This window comes from Athene cunicularia (genome assembly GCF_003259725.1).
Source record: "Athene cunicularia isolate RWA chromosome 10 unlocalized genomic scaffold, athCun1 chr10_part1, whole genome shotgun sequence".
Lineage (NCBI taxonomy): Eukaryota > Metazoa > Chordata > Aves > Strigiformes > Strigidae > Athene > Athene cunicularia.
In genome coordinates, this window is record NW_020799112.1 from 7,185,210 (window position 1) to 7,212,406 (window position 27,197).

A 27,197-nucleotide genomic window follows, 5' to 3' on the forward strand; every position below is an offset into this window, starting at 1 on the left:
TGTTACTTGTTCAGTAAAATAGAGAGAAAGCATACAAAAGTTTTTTGTGAACTAGATTTTCTCTAGATACTTTCTGAATCAAGCAATTTTAGTGTAGTTTAATCTGACAACATCTCTCACAGAGTGATAACATCTCCATTTTCTTGAAAAGAAACATAAGTCCAAAACCTCTAGAATGTGGAATTTGAAGCAGGGGACTTTTAATAGAAAGCTATGCTAAGAGACCATAAATAATAGGTGTTTGAGAAAGGAAAAGACAAATTCTGACTAAGGGGGGAATCATTGAAAAAACGGTTTACTTCAGATGGGACAGAGTTTTATTACATCATATTTAAGTAAAATATATAACTGGGATTTATGACAATTTACTCAAAGATAAATGGTGTGTTCTGAGATTATACACTTACACATGGTAAAATACATTCATTGGAAAAAAATAGATTAAGTGGTGATAGGGTTTCTTCATCCAGCTATGGCTTTTTTGTCCTTAAATGCAACATGGGGTGGAAAAGTGAGTGTGCTGGGTTGTTTCATAGAAAAACAAATAGTAACTACCCTGATTACTCAACTGAGAAAAGTTAGATGTTGGCAAAGTTATTCCCCATCTGCTTATATGCTGTCTTAATAAAGCAATGTAAGAATTATGCAAACAATACTTCTTTCAGGATAATTTCTGATTGGTTGCAATGTAAGACTGGCAAAAGCCTATGAGATTAAAAGATTGAGCTTCTAGATTCTGCAGTTCAGACTCCATGTTTTTTAAACATACATGTTGTTGTGTAGTTACAGGATGCTCTGAGCTGAGGTTTAGTCTTAAGTTTTTATTGACAGATGCCTAATACTTAATGATCCAGAGAGAAAAGGATCAGGAAATGGATTAAACAGGTATTTCCAAAGTAATACTATAAAAACTCCTTACGCTTAAATGTATCATATTTTAATGTTTAGTTTAGTCTTGGACTCTTCTTTTTTTGCCTTTGTTGTAAATATAAGAAAGCTGGCATGATGGGCATAGCTTTATCAGTTTTGCTCTGTGGCTGATACTACAGATTGTCACATCTAATTTGACTGGACTCTTATCTGACATGTTGCTTGTAGATATGAGGCATACTACAAATTATTATGAGCTAATAGTTTAGTGTCTTTTTCAATATAGTGTGGGAAGATAAAAATGGATAGTGATAGATGAAAGAAAATCATCAGTATGACACAGCCTCTCTTGGCTTTGAAATTTGTAGCCATGCAGATGCAGATGTCTTGGTTTAGACTTTGTCTTGCCGTTTCTGAATCATTTAATTCTCTTTTCATCCATACTCACGATCTTTATGCTCTGTGTAGAAAAATAAATAGATTTACAGATGGGAACTCCAAATGGTTTCTTCCTTCCACTTTAAAAATGTAGAGGAAAAAACTCTCTAAATTACAGCAGGTTACAATTAGCAAGATAAAAAGGTGTACAAGTTTTGTCCAAGTGTGAAGTATACATTAGTACAAAGATTTAGGACCATTAACTCAAAGCAAAACTATTGTGTAATTCCAGGTATTTTCCTGCAGGAAAGCTGTGACAGTATCTTCACAGGGACTTCATCAGTTAAGCTCTTTATAACATGTGCCTGTCAGTTGTTTTGAGAAATGTGATGGAAAAACCATGGGAACCATTGGAAAGCGGTTCCTGGAAACATCTTAAGAACAGGGTCCTGGTTCTGGAAAGTGGTGGGGCAGGGGGACGACGACATACTCTTCTGCTGAAGTCAGGCTCACAGTGCTCAGTTCTCTCAGGACCAAACACAAAGATGGTGTATTTTTTGCATACCAAAGTGACATGGGAAGGACCAACCCTTACAAAAAATATTATAGGCAATGCATGATTAGATGGTTCAGAAAAGGGAATGATCTCTGAGGGACAGAGTTTAGAAGAACAGCTATTATATTTGGCAAGGAGAAAGTGATTTTGACACCAGGAAAAACAAGGGTCTGAATCCCTAGTTGATGTTACTTGGTGTGATGAATTTAGTGAAACCTTGAAGTGTAAGTGTGCTCTGCTGGCTCATAAAGCCATTGGCATGGTATGACTGTGTTCTTTTCTGCCCACGGTTTGTTAGAATCAAAGAGCTAGTGCAGGCTCTGGTGTTTGTTTCATTTTGCTTTAGGTACTTTAAGTTAAGTGTAATCTGAGGCTTGTACCAGACCAATCCCCACAAAGAGTTCAGGACTTTTAAAGCAGCAGTGTCAGCAGAATCAAAGCTAAACTACTGAAATTAGCAGCTGATGGCATCCCTGCATTTCTAGTGTGAGTATGCTCAGGAGCAATGTAATACAAGCCGGTTGGGTATGGAGCGTGCTGCTAACCATTTTAAAAAGCTTTCATAAAGTCGTATCTTGCTCAGGTCTCATTATGCCTAAATGCAGGCACACAAGAAGTGACAGTGACTTCCAGAGGCGTGCTCACGTCAGCTTGCACCGGCTTGTGCAGCAGTGTTCTGAAGCTACTCAGCTTCATTTTCACATTTAAAGGAGAAAGACCTGTGGTTCATAACCAACACTTTGATAGAGTTGTTGTGGCTAGCTGTAAAGCAGTGGGAGTCTGTCTGCACTTACGTTGCATCTTCATTCAGTTGAAAATTAATGTGGAAGGATGCAGGAGGTTGCACGGGTGCTCTTCAGCTGCTGTAGCAAATATGTGTGCCTTTGTAATCTTTTCACTTGATCTTTATTGAGCAGTGCTTGTGGTGAGAGCGGCATAATGTTAGTAATTTTAGCTAGTTGATTGTTGAGCCTTCACTGAGTGGTGCAGAGGTAGCTGCACAGTGATGAAAGGAACACTTTGATTTGTGAGATGGTACACGCAGAATAACACGTGTACTGTCGGCATGTGCTCTGTTCAAGTACAACTGAGAAACCTTAGTAAAGGCAGTGGATTAGATTTGTAGACTGGGGTCTGTGGTATCCATTTTTCTGTTTTGTTTCTTCCTTGGTTATGTTTCCTCAGGCATCTGTCAAGCTCCTTCTACCTGGGAATGTTGTGGAGACCTTAGGACTGTCTCTTCTGGTGCTGAGCCTAGTGTGAGCCCCTGCTGCCCACGCTGGCGAGAGGCGAGGCTGTAGCTGGGGCAGTCCAGAGCTGCGCCTTGGCCCAAGCGTGTCAGTTTTACATTTTTTAAAGAAGATTTAGAGAAACAGTTTATTTGCTATCACAAGCTAGCTCAGTTTGCAAACACAGTAACTTGAATTTGTTTCTAGAAGAAATCAGAAAATACTTTTTTTTTTTTTTTCCATTTTTTTTGGAGACAGTCATTAACCATTGTTTCTCTCCTGAACAATGATAAATAATGTTCATAACTGATCTGTTCAAGTACATATTTAAGCATTAGTAATGTAACAAGTGGAAGAAGTAAATATGTGGCTCTTTTTCTTTTTAGATGATACATCAGCAGCCTAACCCAGGTATACACTATGAGTATATCATTCCAGGAGACAATGTTATCAGTCCTCAGTTGCTTGCTCACAGGAGGCCAGGTAAAATGCCACTACTTCCTATTATTAAACACATTTTGTTACCCAATAAGCTAACAGAGAAATTCATACCATTAAATTTGGTGTAAATACTACCATTGATGTGGGAAAGGTGCAGAATTTCAACCTACATGTTGGAAGAGAAGTCTGCATAGATTTGGTAACTTCAGTGAATTAATGCTGACAGGGATTATTTATACTGTAGCAGGGAATCTGGTCACATATTTCTACATTCAGTTATTTTGCTGTTAAAATGTTAACCATGGCTTTGCACGAGCTGGAGGTTGTAACCACGTCTCAGAAATGAAACAGAAAATGATTTTTCTCTTCAGACCTTGAGATAATTTAAAACAACCCTTTGCAGTTTCTCTTTCCTCTCCCAACTGGAGAGGATCAAACACGTAACTGTTGCCTTTCCAAGCTAGAATCTGGACAGCTCTTGCTCCTGACTGAGCTGTGGATATGTGCTGTGTGTACTGATACGAAGTTCTGAGGAACAGTAGAAAAATTGCAGGCGAGTTGGGTCCTACATTTAATGTTCATGACTTGCTTTGACAAATTTCTAAGTGTGTTTGCAGTCTTTTCATAATGAGGAGCAGCTGTGCAGTGACATGGGGAGACACAGAATACAGAGCATGGTACAAAAAAAAAGCTTTAGGAAATTTTGACACTGGGTACATTAACTCTACAGTGTGTTTGGAGATAATCTTAAGTTTTTTATGTATTTGCTGGCTGATACTTGGTTATCTTAGTTTAAAATAACACAATTTTTGCTGAATGCTATTAGAAGGTCTCTGCGTAGGAGATTAAAGCTGCTTTCAAGTTTAATGATGCTCCAGTTGTGATTATTAGTGGATGAAAACAGAGAATATTTGCAAGTGAGGTTCATTATTTTACTTTTTTGTTATTGTCCATCATCAGGGGAGCCCTTGAATGGCCAGTTAGGAATGCCAGAAAGTACAAATCAAGAGGATAAGGATTTGCATAGGGAGACAGACACTCTCACTGGACAGTCAACTGGAACTTTTCCAGCTATTCAGCCAGGAAGATTTTCTTCTCATCAGCCAGAAAACCAGGTACCTGCTGTGCAACCACCAAGACAAAACCGAGAACACAACTGGAAACAGACTGGAAAAACTGAGTGCACTACCACATGTGGGAAAGGTAAGTGCTTCATACACCAATGCACAGAAAATAGATGGCACATGGGAAGGTTCCAGTGTAGCAGAGGAGAAGCATGGAGGGAAAAAACACTGTGGCTGTTCAGCAGCTCTTGTATGTGCCAAAGCATTACTGGACCAGGTGTTTTCTGTTATCTTACAAGCAAAAGACATATCAGTACTATTATGTGTGATTATATTTAAATCAGTAGAAACAACAACATTTAAAATATGAAAGACAAAGCATTTAAATTAAAAGGAAATATATGGCATTTGCCCCTGAAAGGAAATATTTCAGGATTTTGTGGCAAACTGATCTGTCTCACACCCTTGATACACAGCTGCTTTCCTCAACATTCTTTGGCATCCTTTATCCTTCCATTTGGCCTCTCCAGCTTTGTCAGATACACCCTCCATGCTTTTTGTGTCTTTGTCAACAGTTTTCTGATCTTTATGGGAAGGTTTCACAAGGATTCCATCAGCCATATCTTTGCCTCATTGGAAGTTACTGGAACAGCAATAATGTGACTTCAGAAAAATGAGGTTTTCATAGGTGAGAAGTGGGAAGGAAGAGGGATGGAAAAGGAATGGTAATTAGCTTTTGGGATGTGATGGATACACGACTTGGAGCTTGCCAGATTAATCTTTGCTGTAAAACATTCACAGTGACCACAGATTCAGCAATGCATAGCAAAAACAATTCTTTGAAAGAATAAGTTTTTGTGATAGCAAAAGTGAAATCTTTTATACTATACACAGTCACCCATCTCCATACCTAAAAAATAGCAGAGCTTTGAAATAAAGATGTACTAGGGAGGGAACTCTGCTGACTGTCTCCAGCTCATACACACTGAGAACATTTACATCCTAATTAGTTTGAGAGGACACTTTGCGAATTTGGTCCAAGGCCAGATGAGTGTTCATGTTATAGCTACAGAGAGAGATAAAAAAATCCTGCAATATTGATACTAGTCAAAATCGCTTCCCAGTATACTGATAAAACTTTTCTCCTTGGAAAGATTACTGCAGAAGTGTTAGAGCTAAAATACAGTCTATAAAGGTCAGAAGACTTTCTTGAAGTCTGCCTTCTTGTGGAGAAAAGGAGGGAATTTAAACCAGAATTATTTTTGTTGGCATTTAAATACACTATGTGTCTTTAACACAAGCCGTATGGGCAGAATCCTCAATTGTACCTGGTTATTGTTTAGCAGCAATCAGTGAGTATCACCTGCTGAGTATCTGAATTATCATATAATAATAATAATAATATCTGGTGAATTTTAGTATCCAAATCAGGTAATTTATGATGCAGTTGCAGGAACACATTATGATAAATTTATTCTTCTTTTACATTGTAGAAGTCCTGGTTCTATTTCCCATGGACCTTATGAATATTTGAGCATAGTTCTTGCCATTTCTTCAGTGATCTAGTAGATATTGGCAGGGGTATTAATCTGAGTCAAAATGCTGATAGCAAAATTGTAGGTAAACAGAATTCAAAGGATATCTTCCAGCATCCTAATCAGCTTAAATTTAATGGATAAAATTTTACAAGGTATAGGTAACTGTCAAAAATGAGTATCTCTTTTCCTGTTATTTGGAGAATGTGTGTGTGTTCTTTTGAAGTTAAATTCAAAAGAAACTGGACCTTGAGAGCAGGATCCTGACATTGTTGAGGCTGTATGAACATTCCTTGTTACCTTCATGTGAGAAGCTCATGTAAATCTCTTGATGCCTCCAAGGCATTTCAAGTCAAAGTAGGTTATATAGGCTGATAAAAAAATAGAATTAAAAATTCAGAAAGAAATTTTGTACTGTTCAAGGTTTTGTTTTCATTTTTGTATGATTCAATATAGGACACTTATTTTTTTTCTTTTTTCCCATGTTTTCCTTTTTTCTGCTACTTTATTTCTTTATGCAGGAATGTAGCTGATACATAGTCTTTAATTTTTTTCCCCAAATGAACCTGTCAAAACTAACTAAATAGGAAATTTTAACTGGGAAGAAGGAAGAAAAATTACTTTTGTACTACCTAAGGAAAAAGGGAGGATAAATTAAGTTTTGATGACAGGCTGTGAGATTTCAAAGCACTTTTCAGTAAAACTTTACCTTGGGGAAAAAAAAATTATAATTCTTTTTAAAAGTGATTATAATATTATAATTCTTTCTAAATGCTTCCCATGAGTCTGCCATCAACTCTTGTCCCAGATTTCCATTGAAAATGACCGAGAAAATACATCTGCTAGAATTCGGACAGTGTGGAAACTGCTACCACATGCTATCAGGGACGTGAAGTAGCACATCATCCCTCTCTGTTATCCAGAGGGAAGTGTGTGGGGCACTGCAAATCCCTCCAGTCCTGGAGCCACAGGATCTCCGTCCAAATTTTGTCTGATCTTACAGACAGAGTACCTCACTTCATCTTTGAGCACCACCTGTGCCTTAAAACTGTTATCTACCTCTTGGAAATGACTTGGGATGTGTAATTCATTATCAGTCACGACAGCATGTTTGTTACTTTCCTAAAGAAGAATTAGAAAAGAGGTCAAAGAGTGCAAACTGCTGAGTTTTTCCTTAGATTTCAGAAGATGTAATAGCTTTTTTCTGAAGTATTAGTGTAAATTAGCTGGTGAGATACAAAGTCTTACTTTTGATGGAATTAAATTCTTGACTAAATATAGCTTTAGTGGGAATTGTAATTTTAAATTTTCTGTACTGAAATTGTAGTGTGCCAGCCAACAGTGACCATTAACTACAGCCACCCTTATTTTAATTAAAGTCATAAATTCATAATTAGAATTAGTACAGATCTCTGGTGTGGTATTTTTTTGAATACATGACTGAATGTATTGATCTCCTTTCTTTCTATTTCCTGATCACAAGTATAAGTTACCTATTGGTTGCATGATGTTCCTTCAATTTCCTTATTGATTTTAGTAAACCCATGATGAGGTGTTTGAATTGTTAATTACAAAATATGATAATACAATTAAAAAAATTATTTAACTGTTACTATTGATTCTGTAAAGGCTTTGAGATCCAGGAGGTAAAAAATGTGCCCCAGGAGCTAATTATTCGCAGATCTTAAAGAAAGACTTCAAGTTCAAGTGAATAACTAGAAATGGAAAGGGGGAGAAAACTCCTCTTCAGTTCAGTGGCCTAAGACTTGTAGCGTCAATAATCTTATGAATCAGTGTTGCTGACAGTGCAGGCTTCAGTAAACCCACGCTCGAGGTACATAAACTTTAACTGTTAAACCTAGCCCTTTTCTACACTTTTTAGATGCAAATATCAACAAAGATGCAGCTGAGTTTTCAGTTCAAATTGCCTAGGTCTTCTAGGCAAGATGGGTCTTCTTTTTGCCTTTAACTCAGAGGGATGGCAGTTTGGTTTTTGTAAATGTGCAGATGTGTGTTTTGACCTACAGAACAGAGAACTCTTTTGCAGAAAGATGAAACTATTTTACTGATAACTTGTGCCCTGCTTCTTCCTATCTTGACAGTAACATGGAAAAAAACCCACTTTTCTGTAATCTTTCTGATGCTTGGTCTGCAGACCGTGTTGTACAGAGTGCATTCCTGAGCTAAAGTAGTAGCTTTCCTGGATAAATGTTGATGTTTCAGACAAGAGGAGTGTGAGTGTGAGCAATACAAGTTCTGTTGAAAAAGTGATTGCTAAACCACATGAATTTTGTTTATTAATTCTATTTCTGATTGCAAACACTGAGAATTAGGCATTTATGACACTGTCCTCAGGTTTTACACTATATTTCCCCAAAATCTGAAGTATATTGTTAATATCAAGGTCAGTCAGTATAGTTTTACTTTAAAAATACAGCCTTATTCAGAATGAACACACATCATCCATGCATTTCAAAGGCAAAATGACAAACGTGAAATCTGAGAAGGGAAGCAGTCCAGGAAAAGGAGGAAAGCATTCCAGGAAAAGTCTGTGGGAAGAAGTGTAAACTGTGTATCTGCTTGTCTGGTTGAATAGCATTCCACTGGTGCCTATTTCATTCTGTGGAAGAAAGTTAGTTCATTTTTGTGGTTTCTTTCTCTGCATAATTATGACTGTCTGCACTAAACAGACTTCAATACCAGTAAATAATTAGTCATTTGGAGTTACTTGTTACAGGGTAGCCTAAAATAACTAAAATCACCCAAGTCAGTGGGTCTAGCTTCAAGTGATTGAACCGGCAGTTGTGGGTTCTACCTTGACCACTTCTCTTTGGCTGATCCCTGTTTCTCTTGTAACCAAATGGCTCCTGTTACCATAGAGGTGTCCTGTGCCATTGCTGTACCACAGTGGGAAGAGAGGTTGCTGCCACTTTACATAGCATAAACGTGAAAGAGAGAAAATCTGCAGATTTTTGTTCTACTTCCTAGAAAGAACTAAAAGGAAAATTTCTCCTTGCCTTCCTTTTGCTGTTTAGGTACTTGCAGAGTTACCTTTCACATCCCTTGCCAGATTCAACTGTCAATGTGCTTTGCCCTTCCTAACCCCAACCCTGCACAGTCAGACAGCATCTCTGTACTCCTCTGGGATCAGCTGCCCCTGCTTACACCTCTTGTGCTTCCTTTTCATGTCTAAGTTTAGTTAGGAGCTCCTTGCTTATCCACACAGGCCTCCTGCCGCCTCTGCTTGATTTCCTACTTTTTGAGGCTGACCTTTGTTGAGCTTGGAGGAGGTGGTCTTTGAATATCAACCAACTCTCCTGGACCCATCTTCTCTCTAGGGCTTTATCCCATGGGATTCTTCCAAGCAGATCTCTGAAGCCGTTTGAGTCTGCTCTCTGAAATTCAGGGTTGTAGTCCTGCTTTTTGCCCTGCTCCCTCCTCTTGGAATCCTGAACTCTACCATTTCATGGTCACTACAGCAAAAGCTGCCCCTGATTTTCACATCCCTGACTTTTTTTTCCTTGATTTTATGTATCAGGCCTAGCACAGCACTCTTCCTGGTTGGCCCTTTGATCACCTGTGTCAGGAAACCTGTTAATGTACTCGAATTTTTCACTTACCAAATACAAGTAGGCATGCTCTTTCTCATCATTTTGGTGGTCAAATTGCAGTAGTAATAGCGAGTTCTGTCTTTCTACTCTAGCATGAAAATTATTTAAAGACCAAGCATTAAATACAGGGAGTAGTCATTTTAAGCGAGTGTCTAGTCTACTGTAATGTTTGACCTGTAAGCCTTATTGTAAGAATCTTTTCAAAAACAGGTAAGGTGGATAATATTCTCATGTGTTTACTCACCACATAACCTAGTAGGGAGGCTCAGTCTCTTTCCACAAGCACACCAGAATGATTGCTAAAATTTTCTTCCTCTCAAGCCTGTGTTACAGTGTCTGCTTAGCTGCATTTTTTAAAATTGCCTGAAAACTTAATGTTTGTACTCTTTGTGCTATAAAGATCTCATGCAGACCAAGGAGCATGTATTCTCAGGCTTTCCTAAAATGCCATGCTGTACTTTTTATATACTAAGGACTTTGCTTAATACTACAAAGTAAACAGTATAGTATTCGGTTCTCACATTTGGAAATTTTGGATAAAATCTTAGTCTATATTTCCTGTTGTTAAGTTATGCTTTTCCTTTCTGCATCAGTGTTGGGTTATGTTATGACTGCAGAGTCTTTTGCAATGCATTGCCTAATTTTCTTCTTTATTTCAGGGTCACAGTACCCAGTTTTCCACTGTGTCAACAGAATCACTCATGAGGAGGTATCTGAGAGTTACTGTGACAGCAGCACCAAACCTATTCCAGAAGAGGAGGCCTGCAACCTCTTCCCATGTCCAGCTTTGTAAGATACTACAATTTAAATCAAGTGAAATAAGCCGATGTCACTAAGGTTTTGCATGTGAAAGAGGCTATTCTAAGCAGGAAACCAGTTTGAACTTCTGAGTACTATGCACTTGTGTCATAAAGTGTAGTGGATATTTTTGCCTTAGTTGCTAGTGGTCTTCTCCCCCTTCACAGGGAGCGGTAGCATTCAGAGAAGACAAAAGGGAACTTGGCAACAAGTGAGTGTCATAATTTCTCAAATTTGGTGTGACTGTTCAGGCGTGCACACTATACATTGTCTCTCTGTGTACATTCTTTTCAAATGACAGATTTCTGCATATACCTGTTTAAAGGAGAGGCTCTAGATTACATCACTCCACATTGGATCAGTGTGCTGTAGTACCCACCTGCTCATTCCATGGTATCATATTTAAAGATGAGGATGATAGTGCTCACAACAGCCGCCTCATAAACATCACCTCTCTTTCCTGGAATTCAGTAATTCTTCAACTTGAAGACTGAATTCTGAAGTAGTAGTCCTTGTTTCCAGCATGCTACTACAACCAACTCAGTTTGATTTCCTTCTGAAAAGATACTTTCCATCAGGAGACTGTGACTTACAATTGGCTAAAGAGAGTCTTTTAAATAATGAATAAAAGTCAATTAATCTAGGGTGTATACCAAGAAGAGAAAACGGTTAAACCCAGTTGCCATTGTAGCAACTTCATTTCACATCAGCAGCTGTATTTTCCATCTCTCTTGTAGTAGCATTCTTCAGTTCTCTTCTGAGCAGCAAGTGGCCACTCCTTATCCCACCAAGTTTCTAGTGGAGTAAGTGCTGTCACAGTGTTCAATATGCCTGACGAGCGATTTCCTAGTGCGTATTAGATGCACAGGAGCTTCTGAAGCCATTTACTTGGGGAGGTCTTCTCTCACTAAGCATTTTTCTCACCTTTTTCTTTCTAACAACTCATATTAATTCAGCTTCATTTGTTTACACAGGATAATGGCAAAAATATAAACAAATATATATAAATATTTATTTAAAAGAATACAGAGATTTCACTTGCTCTCCACAAGAGTTCTGAAATAAAATGTGTGAACAATTCAGATACTTCCCTGATTTGTGTATGTCTTCATGCTTGAAATTAAAATTGAAAGGGAAAAATGACATGTTTATACAAAAATGGTTAAATAAATACAGTGAAAACTTGGAATGAGAAGAATGTATCTAGGAATTTTTTTAATCTCTAAAATTAAATGTATTCATTGCTTATCATTTGCTATTTCAGTTTTACTGATGAATGAATGCCTGGATGTGTTATGTGGGGTTTTTGTGGTATTGTCCTTTTTTAGAGCCTTTGCTGCAGAAAAATTTTATGCAATACATCTTAAATTTTTGGGAAGTGCCATTAGAGCAATAATATATATTATAGATAGATACTTCAAAAACCACAATATTATTACTGGCTTAATTAATGTTTGTAATATGTCTTGAAACCATGAATTGTGCAATCTCTACACATGCTTATTATTATCAGGCATTACAGGTAGATTGGTTATATGTATATAACATTGTCTTCATAAAGGATTAAGTTATGCATGCAGGGGTTTAAGGGATATTTTATAAGATTCTGTTCTAGCATTTAGAATCATGTCATTTGAGTTCTGTTAAGATCAGTATTAGATAAATCTTTCCTGAAAAAATATGTCTGGTTTTGTTGTTTTTTTTTTAATCTTTAGTTGGGATATAGGGGAGTGGTCTGAGTGCAGCAAAACATGTGGCCTTGGTATGCAGCATCGACAGATCTTATGCCGACAAATGTATGCCAATCGGACATTGACCGTTCAGCAGTACCGCTGTCATCACCTGGAGAAACCAGAGACAACCAGCACTTGTCAGCTGAAGATCTGCAGTGAATGGCAGATTAGGACAGAGTGGACTTCAGTAAGTATGATTGAGTAATATGGAGCATAAAACCTCAGAAAAGAATAAGAATTTTCTTCCAGGTATCACTAATCGAACATGAAATTTGCTTTTGTTTAAAACAGGGAAGTGGAATGTGCAAAGCCTTGGAAATAGGTGAATCTTAGTTCAAGAAGAGCTTGCTCAGTTATGACCATTAAAGTTTACTATTCATAACCAAAAAGAATCTGAAAAAAAGTGATTGAATAGTCCAAACCACACAGATGTGTGTGTACAGAAGTACACAGGCTTTCTGAAGAATGCTTTTCTTTAACTTCTATATGAAGCAGAGTTGGGAGAGTCCTGAGAGGTTTGCCTGTGATGGCAAACACTGCTTTTTCTCATAGCATATAGAGTTAAATTCCAGGAGATATTTGACCTTATGTATATATTAAGGGTAGAGTCAATAATTGCCGTTACTGTAGTTGGATGGGGCTATGCCAAGACTTTCAGATAAATGTGGACAGTAGTTGTGAGCTTTAATTTCTGTGTTGCTTACGAAAGGTTTAGTCAATCTGGCAACCATCCTAGACACTTTCATGACCATTGCATGCAGGAGGAATTACCTGGTGTATTAGGTGTCGTGATGAACAAATCTCAGTTAGCCATGATGCAAAGCAAAAAAATTGTAGAGTTGCTGAATTATGTGAGTGGATAAACCATGAAAAAATCCAGCTTAAACTCTGAACTTAAACCTTCTTTTTCCTTTCTGCTGAAGTGCTTTCTTGTTCCTAATTCCTCCAGCCTGTGCTAGAATACATGTCAAAGCACACAGTGACAGTAGCAGCACAGCTCTCCACCCGCACAGTCACAGAAGGCCAGAGAGTCTTGCAGCAGGCTTCGTGTGGCTTTATAGCAGGTCTTCCCCCGTGGTAAAGCCTATGTGAGTTCACTCCCTCAGCTGCTGCATTTCTGAGCCTGATGGTGGCATTGTTAACTTCCTAATCACAAAGTATCTGTGATACGTTGATATATTCCCAATAAAAAATTAAAAATACCTAGCCAGACAAATGTAAAGATATGTTGGTTGGTTAATTAATTATTCATGATGAATGAAAATCCATCTGGAGTTAAAGGACAGTAAAATTCATATTAAAGGTAAAGTTTTGATTATTTTATTGTGTTGATGATCAGAAAGGGGAGCTGGTTTTGTGTGGTTGCATTTTAAGAAGTATTTCAGTGTACAGAGCCTTTAGAGGTTTACTGCATATGGTGAATCAAGCTAAACAAATGCTTTAGAAATTGTAGCTGGTTGAATATAAGCATAATTTCAATAAAATTTTGGTATTAATTTCCTCTTGGAAGTAAAATTAAAGTTCTTGGCATGAGGAAGACCCATCATAAAGAAAGGAGCAATTGAGTTTGCCAACTGGTTTCAGAAGAACATTTATTTTTGTTTGTGCTTACTAGGGTACAGTTACATTTTCACTTTGGAGACAGGTCTGTGACCTTATAAATAAGCCCGGTTTAAGATTTTAATGTGCTTACCATTTTTTATGACATACAAATGTCAAAAACTGTGGTCTAAATTTGATGAGAAAAAACAGCTTTGTGGCAATTTTAGCTTGGGTTAGCAGACTTGACTCTGGACAAATCGCCCCCTTTTTGACCTAAGGAATGGGGTATTTGTTTTTTTCAGTATTTTGCTATTTAATGGCCTCACACATCTAGCCTGGGTTTTGAGCAGTGTTCTAGAGTGAGCAGTTGAACAAATAGCTGCAGTCTGAAGATGAAGACTGTGAGTTATCTTGCTGTAGGGAATATATTTAATATAATAAATAACTTTGATGTATAAATATAGTAGATATGATTAAGTATTTGAAAGCAAAAAAACTCCAATGAGTCTGCCTTTGGAAGCTCTGATCTCCCTCGTGTGCAGATACTGCATATTATCTTTAATCTTCAAATTCCCAGAGATTTTCCCCTTTAATTCTAGAGTGTTTCTAGGACTCATCAAAACATTTCATGCATACACAGCAGAAAATTATGTTCCCCTCTTGCTTCATGATCTGGATGCTTCACATCATCAGGGAGCGTTCTCTGAGCTTGAAGAAAAGAGAGCAGGAGAAGGCAGCCTTTACTTGTAAGAGAGATTCAGAAGTTGTGTTTGTTTGCATTTTTCTTGCTTCATATCTGCTTATAGGTCAAGATCAAAATTATGCAGAATATGTCAGCCTGCTATAAAAACACCAGCAGTTCATTACAGCATGGCCTGTTGAAGATATAGTTTAATTTTATGTTTTCCAAATGTATCTACATAGTATACTGCAGAATACTACAGACTGAGAATTTCATTTAAAACTATTAATGTGCTTTTGTTGCCTATTCCTAACAATCTAGAGTTCTATAGCTTCTGTGGATGTCTTAGCAGGAATGAATAACTGTACGTCCCAGCTCCCTGATAAACCACTGCAGTTTTAGCTGAGTCCTGATTCAACCTCCCTTTTGTTACAGTGTTCAGTGCCTTGTGGAGTGGGGCAGAGGACCCGAGATGTGAAATGTGTCAGCAACCTTGGAGACATTGTTGATGATGAAGAATGCAACATGAAGCTGCGGCCAAATGATATTGAGAACTGTGACATGGGTCCCTGTGCTAAGAGCTGGTTCCTTACAGAGTGGAGCGACAGGGTAAGGCTTCTCATTATCTCTGTGCTGCCAAATCTTCTAAAATACCTCAGGTGCATCAGAATTAAAAAATACACATCGGTACAGCCATAAAAAGAGTGATCTTATTTTCCATGTTTATCCTTGATCTGTGAAACAGGCAAAAGCAAACAAAAAAATAATGATCCCAAGGGCATTGTGAGTTTGTGTTAGATACAAGAATGCATAGAAAGGGCAAGTGTGTGGGTACATGGCCAAACACCTGGATTTAGAATTTTCTCTGTGTCTGAATGTCCCAAAATATTGAGTGTGCTGAGATTTATTATTCTGCCTTTGCTTAGGCCTGTGGCTCAAGATTCAGACTCTAAAAGTTTCCCTACTGTTTTTTTAAGGGATGGAGGTTTGAGGCCTGATGTCTGGGTTTAAGTTTAAGCCATAAAACAATTATCCTATAGCTGTGAAAAGAGGGGAACAACTTCATAAACTCAGGCAAGGTTGATTCACACTTTTGTACTTTGTGAACATGGATGTAATTTTTTTATTACAATGAGTCGGTTTCTCCCCATGAAAACAATAAGACCAGTGGTGATTTACCCTGTTTCATGATCGGGCTCTGAGTTGGTGTTAAGTAGTGATGTTTATATGCTTTTGTTAAAAGGCTTTCAAACATGGGCTAAGAAAAGCCTGGTATTTTGGTCCCTCTTGTGGATGCTTGCGTATCAATTTCATCTGTAGACGAGCCTTCAGTCTGTAAAATCCTGACAGCATGTCCCTTTTCTTTGACTGGTTGTTTTAGCAGGCAAATGATATAATTTATCATTGAAGCTGTAAGATTACATTCATAACTTAACAGATTCATTATGTAGATCATTTTGTGATAGTATCTCTGAAAGCTGGGAATGTCTGGCTCATAGGTTATACATTAGCTTGGACACTCAGAAGATTTTCCCCATGTTTTAAATGCAGAGAAGGAGGAGGAACTTCACAAGTAGGACAGGTACCTTAGTATGTCACATAATTTTTAAAAGGCTGATCACACTGTTTCTACAGTTGAAGGCCAGCCATATTTTAAGCCATCAGACAACTCAAACAGATTTTACAAAGAAAATAAAAAAATTATACACAATCAGTCTTTGTTGTTGTCATTTGAACTTTTTTTTCAAGCTGTTATTCACTCAGTGTATGCTTTCACATAGCATGGACAGAAAGTTACCAAGTATTAGTGCAAATGTCAAAGTTTTTATTGTAGGGGGAATGATGGTAGCTTTTTTTTTTTTTTTAAGCTTGTAGATGTTCTTCATACAGTGCTATTAAAGCTGTATTTTACAAGTAAGAGAGAAAAATGCATTCTATCCTTAAAGACATCTTTCTTGAAAAAGTTGGCCCAGCTACTATCAGCTAGTGCAGTTCCACCACATAAAGCACATACATTCCAATGAAGGCTCTAGAATCAATGTTTTCTTCATTATTCTATATTGACATTTTGTCCTCTGCAGAATTAAAAGTAGGTTTTGTAGCTGAAGGTTATGACTGTAGAATGTTGTTATGCTTATTTATATGTATTAAATGAGACATAAAAGTGAAGCAGGTAACGTGGAAAATGTTGGAGTTTTTCTTACCACAGACATTTTAGGGTCAGAAAGTAAAGAATGTATTTTGTTACCTTCTCAGCTTATATAAGTGTACAAATTAATTTCTTCCAAATGCTTGCTACTGTAGTTGGCATTATTCACCATCACTTCTGCCAGCAGTGGGTTTGGAGTTTGATTCACAAAGAGATTGGAAGGAATAGCTTATTTCAGGAGAAAAGTAGATTCAGGCTATAATGTGCAGAATCTTCTAAAGTTCAGACATACCTTGCAACTTTGGATGTTCAGAGACATTTGGTGACAGTAATTCCAGTGGAAGCCAGTGGAATAGTAGTTAATAGCTCTGCAAAGTCAGGCCTTTGGCCATTAGCTTTCTTACTGTGCCTTTCAAGTGTGGGTTTTTTAGGATCAGAAATCTTTCCCTCTTTGTAGAGGAGTGTGTTTCTATTGAAAGACAAGAGGATAATTCTGTCATGGAATGGAAATGGGCACTCCCAGGTATATGGACTTTGCATGTGTAATTTCCCCAAACAATTCTTTTAAAAGTACTTTAAGCCAAGCCACACTTCAGCAATAAGCAGAGATCAGCGATGGGCAGCCACAAATGTTTCAGATAAGCAGCCAAAAGTTCAAATGCTTAAAGAAAGCTTGTTCAAACCTCTTGAGTCTGCAAAACTGTGGTGGAAATCTCACAAGAACAGACCTTCTTTGTGAGATTTATTACATGCCTACTTCAAGTCCCAGCTGGAAATACCACAGAACAGTCTTTCCCATTGTATTTTGACATTTCAGCCGTGGCTAGAAATAAAAGGTAAAAGAACTTATCATAACTTTTGAGAACGGTGGAACTTTGAAATGGTTGAGTTCAAACTTGGTTACAGCCATAAGAGAAGGCCTGGCCTGTACTTTCCTGAACCCATTTTGCAAACACTTAATGTGTACTGCTGCACATGCAGCAAGTAGAGAATTCCGGAGGCCTGTCAGAGATTGGCTAGGCACATACTTTCTCTTTCAGCAAGGGATATATCAAACTTCCATGTCCGGATTTATGTGATGCATGGGGCATTACAATATAGCCTTGGTTAATTAGCGAAACATCAAGAAAAAAGCACAGTAACATAAACATTCCAATTGTCTTTGCTGCCAACAGATGTTAAATTTCAGGATTTGATAACCGCGATATATGTTTGTGCAGAATTTGACAAGGGTATTCTTTAACACGGGGAGAGAAAGAGATGAATGGTCATGTCTGAGTTCTAAGAAAAGGACGAAATCTAGTTTAGGATTGGTTGAAAGATTTTGGAGGTTTCTTATTTCACTGAAACCTTGCAAAGTTTTAGTTGATGAAAAATCATGCTAGTTTTCTTCATTTTCATTAATAATTGCTGTGGTTCTGAATTGGAAGATTATATCATTAAATTTCAATAAATGTAACTTCCACCACACATCATACGTGCACTTAAAAACCCGCAGAGTACATACAGACTTGAGTGTAGGAGTTGTGTCTCCTTCCCAGGGTGGGCCTTATGTAGCTTTACTCTGTAAGTAACACTTGGCTGCCTTCTCACCCTGTTCTCCCATCTTTTTTTCCCCAAAAATATAATTATGTATTTTATGGCCCACCTGTTTTCCCCCCATGGCATTGACTTTCCTGGATTCAGTTTCTTTCTACAGAGGCTGATTCTTTATACATACAATTAATTCTAAGTAATTAAAACAACCTTCATGTTGCTAAAACAATACAGTTCTTGATTTGAGTTATTTTGATAAACAGGTATCAGTGTTGATTGTATGTATGTAACACAGACACTTTACCTGCAAAGCTTATGAGCTGTATGGCTACCGTGTGCACACTGGTGGAGCATGTAAAGGAAGGAAGGAAGGAAAACAATTCATCCTTCAGTAACAAACACTTTCTGAAAAGTATATGCTCAGTTATTTGTCTGTGAAGTAGATCTAAACACCGTATTCTGATATCTCCCAGGCTCAATCTAGAAGGAAAGAGAAATTTTTACAGATATCAATGGGAGACATTATAGGTTAAAAGTCTCTAGCAGCAAGGTGAGACTCATCTTACTTTATATGTGCCTGTCCTTACATTTATTGCTCTATCTTGAGTATAAATAAGAGAATCAACTTAACTTTCATGGCTTTGTCTTCTACATGATCTTTAATCCCTTTTGATTATAGAGTCTGGACAAACTTTTGTGATATTTTTACATGCATTTGTAGAAAGATGGCTTCCTGTCTCATAATTCTTTTAAGATGTCATACTGCATTAAAATGGCAGAGTTCCACCAAACTGCATCCATTAATCAGTAGAGTAAAGCTGGTGAACCTTACTGAACTTAGCAACAAAATTGGATTGATGGGAGCAGATGAGATTCTTACAAACATTTCACATGACTGATTCTTTGACAGCTCTAATTGCAGGAAAGTTTACTTCTCCTATGGGTCAGAAGCGGGAAACTGCATTCTACTGATTTACAGCAATGGGAGACTCACCAGTGTTTCCTTCCAACTAACTGGAGCATTCCCTTCTTGCATTTTTGTTTATTCCTCATTGCCATCTCCTCTGTTCATTTGTTTCCCATTTTATGTTTAGAGCATACTTAGAAAAGAAGCCAAAATACAAACAATTCTTAGATGTTAATGAGATTCTGAGGCCAAAATAAAATCTTGTGAAGAAAGAAAAAATGCTTCACATCAGGGAACAAAATCAAAACAGATCAAACACATGCTCTGGATTTCACTCTTCATTAAAAGGAGTAACAGCAATGCTTCTGTAATATCTTCCATTAAAGAACTGTAGTAAAAATCCTCACAATCCTAAAGCATTACCTAACAGGTACAGGTGGATTTGTTGACCAATCAGATGTGGAACCATCAAGGAATATTGTAGTTCACACTCTTCTTCCACTGTTTTTATTTAAATTGGAATAGCGCTCCTGGATCCAGGGAAAAAAAAAAAAAAAAGGAAAAGAGACCACCGTGCAGTTTGTGCAGGTGTTTGTTATTTTTGACTATCACCGTGTATTTGTTTTCAGTATAAAATGAAAACAAGATAAAATACCCCTTTCCATTGATTTCATGTGAGAATCATACGGAAATAGAAGTTTTGCATTCTTCGTGTAGAAATATGTAACTCACTTCATAATTTGCAATGAAGCAGAGCCAGGAGAGTTTTGAAGAAGACATTGATAGAAGGGTGGCCAAGACCTACAGAGATTTCTGTTTTCTTCTCTAGAGCTAATCTCTCTTTGCCACAGTTCAGCTGCTTCAGATGAAAACCAGCATATAAAATCCTGCATGGCGGGGGGTAGCCTTGCCAGGTGGGGCCCACAGTATCCCAGTTAGGTCAGCAGGGCAGGCTTGTAGGTGGCAGGCAGAGGCAAAGGCGAGTCCAGATTAGCAAGCAAAATCATGGTGATGAGGCAGGTGCAAGATCAAGCTGAGACCAAATCCACAGCTGGGGTCCAGTGACAGTAACGAGGGTCAGACCCTGCCGGGATCCCGGGGCGGCTCCATGGTCGTGAGGCGGGGACAGGGTCAAGCTGAGGAGTCCAGGGGTGAGGGATCACTTGAGGCCCGTACCCAGGCTGTGGTTGGGGACGGGCACATCTCTGATAGAGCTCAGGCAGGGACAAATGGGCCAGGGCTGAGGTTAAGTGGAGACCCTGGGCCGTGGGCAGGGGTGTGGGTAGAGGCCCCAGGTCAGTAAGTCAGGGCCAGTAAGGCACAGTGGTGCAGTTGGGCCCTGAGAAGTTCTTACAGCTCTCAAGGCAAGTCATACTTACTGTATGAGCCAGAGTAGTGGTCTGTTCCCTATCGTTATTTACTTCACAGAGCATTAGTAATATGTACCAAGAGTATTATCAACTCCATCTAAAGAAAGTAACAGTGTGTATGTAGAACCGGTCATGATCCAGCTGAAGTGTCCAAAAATTCTAAGACTGTGTTTCAAAACTGTGTTACCTTGGAAGGAAACCATGGATCTGCTAGACTAAATACAGGGATGGTTTGACGGTTTGACTTCTGACACGGCACCTACTGTATAGATGCACTCTGAAGGGAAGTAATTTAAATCCAGATATCAGAAAGTATTTTGGCAATACATAAGGATATCTGTAACTACCGCCCTCCTTTTTTTAAAACTTTTTTTTTTTTTAAGAAGTCAAGGCTTCTCTCAACAGTTTTATGTCCTTTGAAAATCTGCCCCCAGTCTTGGAACTGAAACAGAAGTGAGCTTCTGAAATACAATTCTTAGTTTATTGTTGGGAAAACAAAGGTTACATAATCCTTCTAAAATCCCTTCTGAAAGGGATTTTCTCAGAGTAGGTCAAATAATGCTAAGGAGTTTTATAAACATATTTCAAACATAGGTCTTCATTTCTGTTTTTTTTAGTAGTGTAACATCAGGAGGATGATTCATGAAAAACTTTGCTCTCTTATGGGAATAATTGAGACGATGAAGGTTAACATGTGGTAGACAGAAATCCCGCACAAATGGGGACATTTTACTGGAACTCAATTGGTTGTTATTTGAAAATTTAATTAAGGCTAGCAATGATGCTGAGACCTGAGTGAAAGGACTCTTAAGTTTTGGTAGATCTCCTGCTGCCTCTTTCTTGTTGTCTGTAACCCCAGTTGAGGGTAATGAGGGAGGGCTGGCACATTAGTGAAAGGGAACTGGCAATGTTAAAGAGTTTTTTCGCTCTACCATGTCCTGTGGCTGTGACAAAGATTCAGGCCTCCACTTGTAGTTTTGCAGGAACTAGACTTATTTTCCTGGACGACTTTTACAGTTGTTTTCTGACAACCATCAGACCACTGGATTAGAGGTGGATTTTTTTATTTTTAGTTTTTAATGGGAATGGAAAGCTTCTGAAACTGAACTCATGACGGAAGGACCTCAGGAAGAGAAGAAATGGCAGACTCCTTAAAACTAGGGAGGGTGTTTCACAGACTAAGGTTTCTGAGGAATTTCTGCCAATTAAAACAAGACAGTGAAACAATATATCTTTAATAATAGGACCAGAACAGAGAAGTTGCAGCTTGTGAAAGTTCCTCATGTCACACAATATTCGGTTATGGCAGTTACTTTGTATGAATGCAACAAATCAATGGCAAAAACTTGAATGTAGTGGGTGTGTCAGTTGTGAAAACCAAAGGGAGAGGATTCATTATCCAAACACTCCCTACTCCCTGCCTTGGGTTTTGGAAGTCATGGCTTTCACATGGAAGATTTTTACTGAAAGGAAGATGAAAACATGAAAAACCAAATACTTAACGCAGAAACATTCAGGTTTAAGTTTGCTTTGTAAATCCTTTGAGAGTAGTTAATCTGTAGTAAAATCTTGCAGCAGAGGGTGGGACAACCCTATACCTTCCCATTTGGTATTTCCTTTGTTATTTGATATGTAAGCCTAGTTCATGCATAATCATTTAAAACATAAGACTGTGGAGATTTTTTGGATGACTTTATAGACTAAACTTGTTCCCAGCTCTGGTTTTCAAGGCAGAAAAGCAAATTAGATTGTCAAATGAAAAGTAGTTAGGAATAAGAAAAGTATTTGCAGAGTATGTGCATAGCTCTCTATGCATAATGTAATTGAACCTACTTGCCAAGGATAAAATATGAACAGCCACAAAATTTATTTCTGTACAGTGTGTTTGAAAGGTAATCATTTTATGGGGCTCAGTTTAACAGTCAGTTTACTGAGGAGTGGACTGTTTGAAATGGGTTTAGTTTAGTTTTAGTTTACATAAACAGGAAAACATTCACTACTAGCACAATTGACATCATTCTTGTATTTTCAAGATTTTACCAGTTTACTTTGAAAAGTCCTTAGCCATCAAATCTTGTTTGCTGAGGAGGTAAGTGTATTTTACATCTCTGTGTGAAAGTGGAATATTTTGTTGTGCACCAATAAAAAAACGTTCGTTATGTTACTTACAGGTATCATTTAAGAAGAGCTTAATTATTCAGTCTTGCAGATGAAGAAACTATTCCAAACTATGAGCAATTTTTTCCTTTTCCTGTGGAGTACATAAGCATCTCTAAATTCTGAATTGCTAGCTATTCCAAACTGTGTTTTGTGTGTTAAAAAAAGGACTTGTAAAAAGTTGAAACTTTTTTAGTTTTCTAGGGATTCCATTTCAGTAAAGCTTTGCCTTTCTATTTGAACATCTTGTGAAAGAAACCCACTTGCTGATAGGAAAAATGTTTTTTGTACTGTATCTGTGGACCAAGCATAGCATGACTACATTTCACACAAATAACCAGTATTCTTCGGTGCAAGTGAGTAAAAAGTAGTTTGGAACCAACTGTACATTCAGTCATTGGTTTCTCTTTTGAGAGTGAATGACTGTATTGGTTAATCCTGTTACTAATAGTGGTGCTATCATGGCATCTGCTGTTCTGTAGTTGAACTACTGGATGTGAACACTTACATTACTAGTGATGGGAGCAAAATCAAGCTAGTGGTCAACTCTGTCTCATTAACAGTTCTTAGAATCATTCTTAATTTTATTCAATAAAATTTTAAAAAATGTTCCAATACAGAGTTACATTCATGAACAAGGAATGTACTGTTCATTGTGGTAAGTAATACACAGTTTGTACTAACTAATTACATTGTCAATCAAATGCATCTTTTTCTCCCATATACTCCATAGTTATGGTTTTCTTTGAATGTGTAATACAATTGTAATCATTTACATTTAATTATATACCTATCTTTCAGCTAGCTGCACATGTTTTTTTTCTTTATTTTAATGGTCTAGAATGAAATGCCAAATGCATTTCAAAAGAAGAAGAAAGAAAGGGAAAATTAACAAAGAATTAAGCAACAACAAAAGTCTAACACAAGAACTGATTATTTCCTTAGCATGTTTCTGGTTTTAGATGTCAATAGTTTGATGCTCCCAGAACAGTGGAATATTGGACTTTCCCACTGAAGTAGATGAATGATCAAACTGTAAGGGCATAAATGGAATTTATCCTGCATGATTTATGGATGACATGCCTACTGTCTCCAAATATGTGACATAAGAATCTGTGTATCACTATTTGTTAAGAGCTTTCAGAATTTAGCAGTGAAAAGTTGAGAAAGGTGAATGTTAGTTACTGGGAAGTCATATCACTAGAAAGCAACATTGAATCTACAACCACCTCTTCTGCTAAAACTAATTAGCAATTTACAATTGAAACAGGTTGGGCAATAATTAGTGATAGTTACAGTTATTTGCTGTGGATTTACCTGAATCTTTTTAAACCACCTGTCAAAAAATGTTACATTTTTCTACTTTATTGTGCTCTCATACTCCTGTCATGGAAACTCATTATATGGAAAAGTTCCAGGTTGTGCTATGGAGTCATTTCACTATCAATGCTATAACCCTCAGTCTTCCTAGCCTTGTCCTTTTAACCAGTGTAAAAGTTCCCCTGGCTGACAGTTTGAATCATCAGAGGAGAAACTCATAGAACAATTCAAAGGCTGAAATATGACTGCTGTCTGGAAAGCTGCTTATTGAAATTGTGCCTCCTCAGATTATTAATTGGTATGCAAAAAGATGAATGAACTGAAAACTGAAATAATTTACAGACATCAAGAAGGAAGGAAAACTAAGAAAGCTAATAAAAAGCTATCAAAAATAGATTTATTTCTTCCCTAATCATTTGATTTCTTTCATTTGTGACTGTAAAGGACAGGAACTACTTGCAATGTATTCAAAAGTGTGAAACTGTAAAATAATTTGCTACAGCTGAACTACAAGTAAAATAATCAACTTTACATAAATTAATTTACTTATTGTGATTGTTGCTTCTCATTTCATTGTGTGGTCTGGAGGACAGACTAGTGAACATGTTCCATCTTTTGCTCCCCAGTGTTCTGCAGAATGTGGTGACGGAGTCCGTACGCGTTCAGTGGTTTGCATGACGAACCATGTCAGCAGTTTGCCCCTGGAAGGCTGTGGCAACAACAGACCCTCTGAAACAACTCCCTGTAATAATGGACCCTGTGCTGGTAAAGTGGAGTGGTTTGCTGGGGCCTGGACACAGGTAAGCTCTATATCTAACATATGTATTTGTTTTCTGATGGCATTTTAATTTAAAAAATGTATTTTTGTGCAATGAAGATGTGAGCCATAAGGTATTTCTACAGCTCCGTGGAATATTTGCATATTTTTTCCTGTACTTTGCTGAGTTGATGTTCAATATTTTTCAGCATCTGCTTTTTTTTTTAATTTGCTGAAAATAGGATTTTGTTCTTTTCTTTCTCTCTACCTTTATTTTTATTTCTCATCTACTGGCCCAGTCAGTATATTTGTAAAATGAAAGGTAATAGAAGAGTGTTTAGCATATTCAGGTGAAAGCTAAAGCAGCAGATTAGCAGTTTTAAAATAGAGCCTTTGTGATCATGCATACCTGGAGGGGCTGGGGGGTGGGAATTTCCAAAAGATAAAAAGACAAAAAATGGCTAAACCCAAAAGTTAGCTTCAGTATTGTTGTGCTGAAATTCATGAAAAGAACAAAAGTTGGTTAGTGGCCTATATCATGATGCTCTTTCCTCGGGTAAATTCTACCTTTGATCCACATCTCAACAGTCCTTCTCATTCTAAATAAACATTTCTGCTGTCAGGAACAAAGGCATTTCAGAAGCTGTCATCCGATGCCCAGACATTTATGTCCCTTTGCGTAGGCTGTCATATAGTCTAGACACCCTTTCAGATTGCTGGTACCAGCACTTCATCGAGTTGGTAGGGAGAAGTCTCTTGGCTGTGTTGTTAACTCTCTGCATTTCAGATTCCAAGATCCTTCCAGGAGTTGGCAGTTAAACGGGTATGGCTGAGATGGAGATTACAGGGCTACTACTATGCTAATGCAGGCAAAGGGAAGGGGTTTGAAAGGACTGGTTGCATCTGGTGAATCAACAGTTGGTTACAGGACTGGTGCCACAGCCAGAGGTTTGGCTACTTAGACCATGGGACTCGCTTTGAGAAACTTGGCCTACTGGGGACTGATGGGCTCCATCTGTCAGAGAAAGGGAAGAGCGTCTTCAGTCACAGTTTGCCAAGCTGGTGGAGAGGGCTTTACACTAAAGTTGCTGAGGGAAGGGAACCTCAATCCATCCCACTCCTACCAGCTTGATGCCAGTGCCAGCAATAGATGCCCAGAGCCTGGAGAGGGTCACAGGTCAGCAGGAGAGCACTTGAAGAGCAGCACAGAGGGATTCCAGCCACTCCAGCCAGTAAGTCATCTTCCTTGGAGGCCCAGTTTAAATGCCTCTGTGCAAATGCACGTAGGACAGGGAATAAACAAGAGGGGTTAGAGACGCATGCATGCCTGCGGGGCTGCGATCTTACCGGCATCACAGAGATGTGGTGGGATGGCTCCTGTGACTGGAGTGCTGGAATGGAAGGGAACAGGCTCTCTAGGAAGGACAGGCAGGGGAGATGAGGTGCCGGGTCACCTTCTATGTCAGTGACCAGCCGGAATGCCCGGGGCCCTGTCTGGGGCTGGGTGAGGAGCCAACCGAGAGCTCACGGGTCAGGATTAAAGGGAAGGCAGGGACAGGAGACGTTATAGTGGGAATCTGCTGCAGGCCACCCGACCAGGAACACCGAGCAGGCAAGGGCCTCTATAGACAGACAGGCGCAGCCTCGGGTTCCCAAGCCCTGGCCCTCGGGGGGCACTTCAACCACCTGGTATCTGCTGGAGGGACAACACTGCAGGGCATAAGCAATCCAGGAGGTTCCTGGAAGGTCTTGATGTTAACTTCCTCCTTCAAGTGACAGAGGAGCCAGCGAGGAGAGGTGCCTCGTCACTTACACAACTCCATGCAGGTGAATAGGAACTTTGTATCTGTTCTTGCTACCACAGAGAAAAGCGTTCAGTAAGATCATCCTAACGCTCCCTATTCTGTTCTGAATAAACAAGTTTCCATCCTTTACAATTTCCTGTTCTTTTAAGCTAATTCACCTTCTTTCTTTGCATGAGATTGAATTGTTTGATGCATACCAATGGTACAAAGTCTTTCCTGTATGGTGTCTGAAAGAAGTGTCTGACATCTACAACCGGCCAAATCCTGACTTGCAAAATGAAAGCAGGGAGTCAGTAGACTAGAGCAGGAGGGAGAGTTGGTGGCTGACTGTATTAGGCTCTGCTAGAGCTAAGGCTGAATGTTAACATACTGTTCTTTGGAGGAACCATTAAAAGAGAGCAGTGGCAGAGATGTTCAGTGTTGAAGAAAGTGCAGTTAAGTTATTTCCTGTAGAATTTATCTGGGTGCATTCATTTCAAGGTTCTTCATTCAGCTTAAGGTTTTTGTCAGTATTTGATAAAGTGATCATAAATTCCACCCACAATATAAAAAAAATCCCTTCTTTAATAACATATGATTGGTTTAGGCTAGAAAAAGCCTTTGAAAATCATAGTCCTTAAACACAACGTAAAAACCAGTATGTTATTGGAATCCACTTCTAAAAACCCTTTTACACATGCCAGTAACAGTATTGTGTGTGTATTTAACCTTTAAATGGGCAGGAAGAGTCCATGTGACTCAAATTTGCTTTTCAGAA

At 38.3% G+C, this 27,197-nt stretch overlaps 1 protein-coding gene across 2 annotated transcripts in view; it reads left to right on the forward strand.

The window, feature by feature from the left end:
- The window catches only part of THSD4 (thrombospondin type 1 domain containing 4), a 348,410-nt gene that overhangs the window by 309,919 nt on the left and 11,294 nt on the right, over positions 1-27,197 (forward strand). For both annotated transcript variants that reach the window (XM_026856282.1, XM_026856283.1), the window contains 6 exons: positions 3,420-3,516; positions 4,435-4,677; positions 10,344-10,473; positions 12,198-12,402; positions 14,875-15,048; positions 24,505-24,678. In XM_026856282.1, the coding sequence (XP_026712083.1) occupies positions 3,420-3,516; positions 4,435-4,677; positions 10,344-10,473; positions 12,198-12,402; positions 14,875-15,048; positions 24,505-24,678 (1,023 nt within the window). The remainder of the gene's footprint in view (positions 1-3,419; positions 3,517-4,434; positions 4,678-10,343; positions 10,474-12,197; positions 12,403-14,874; positions 15,049-24,504; positions 24,679-27,197) is intronic.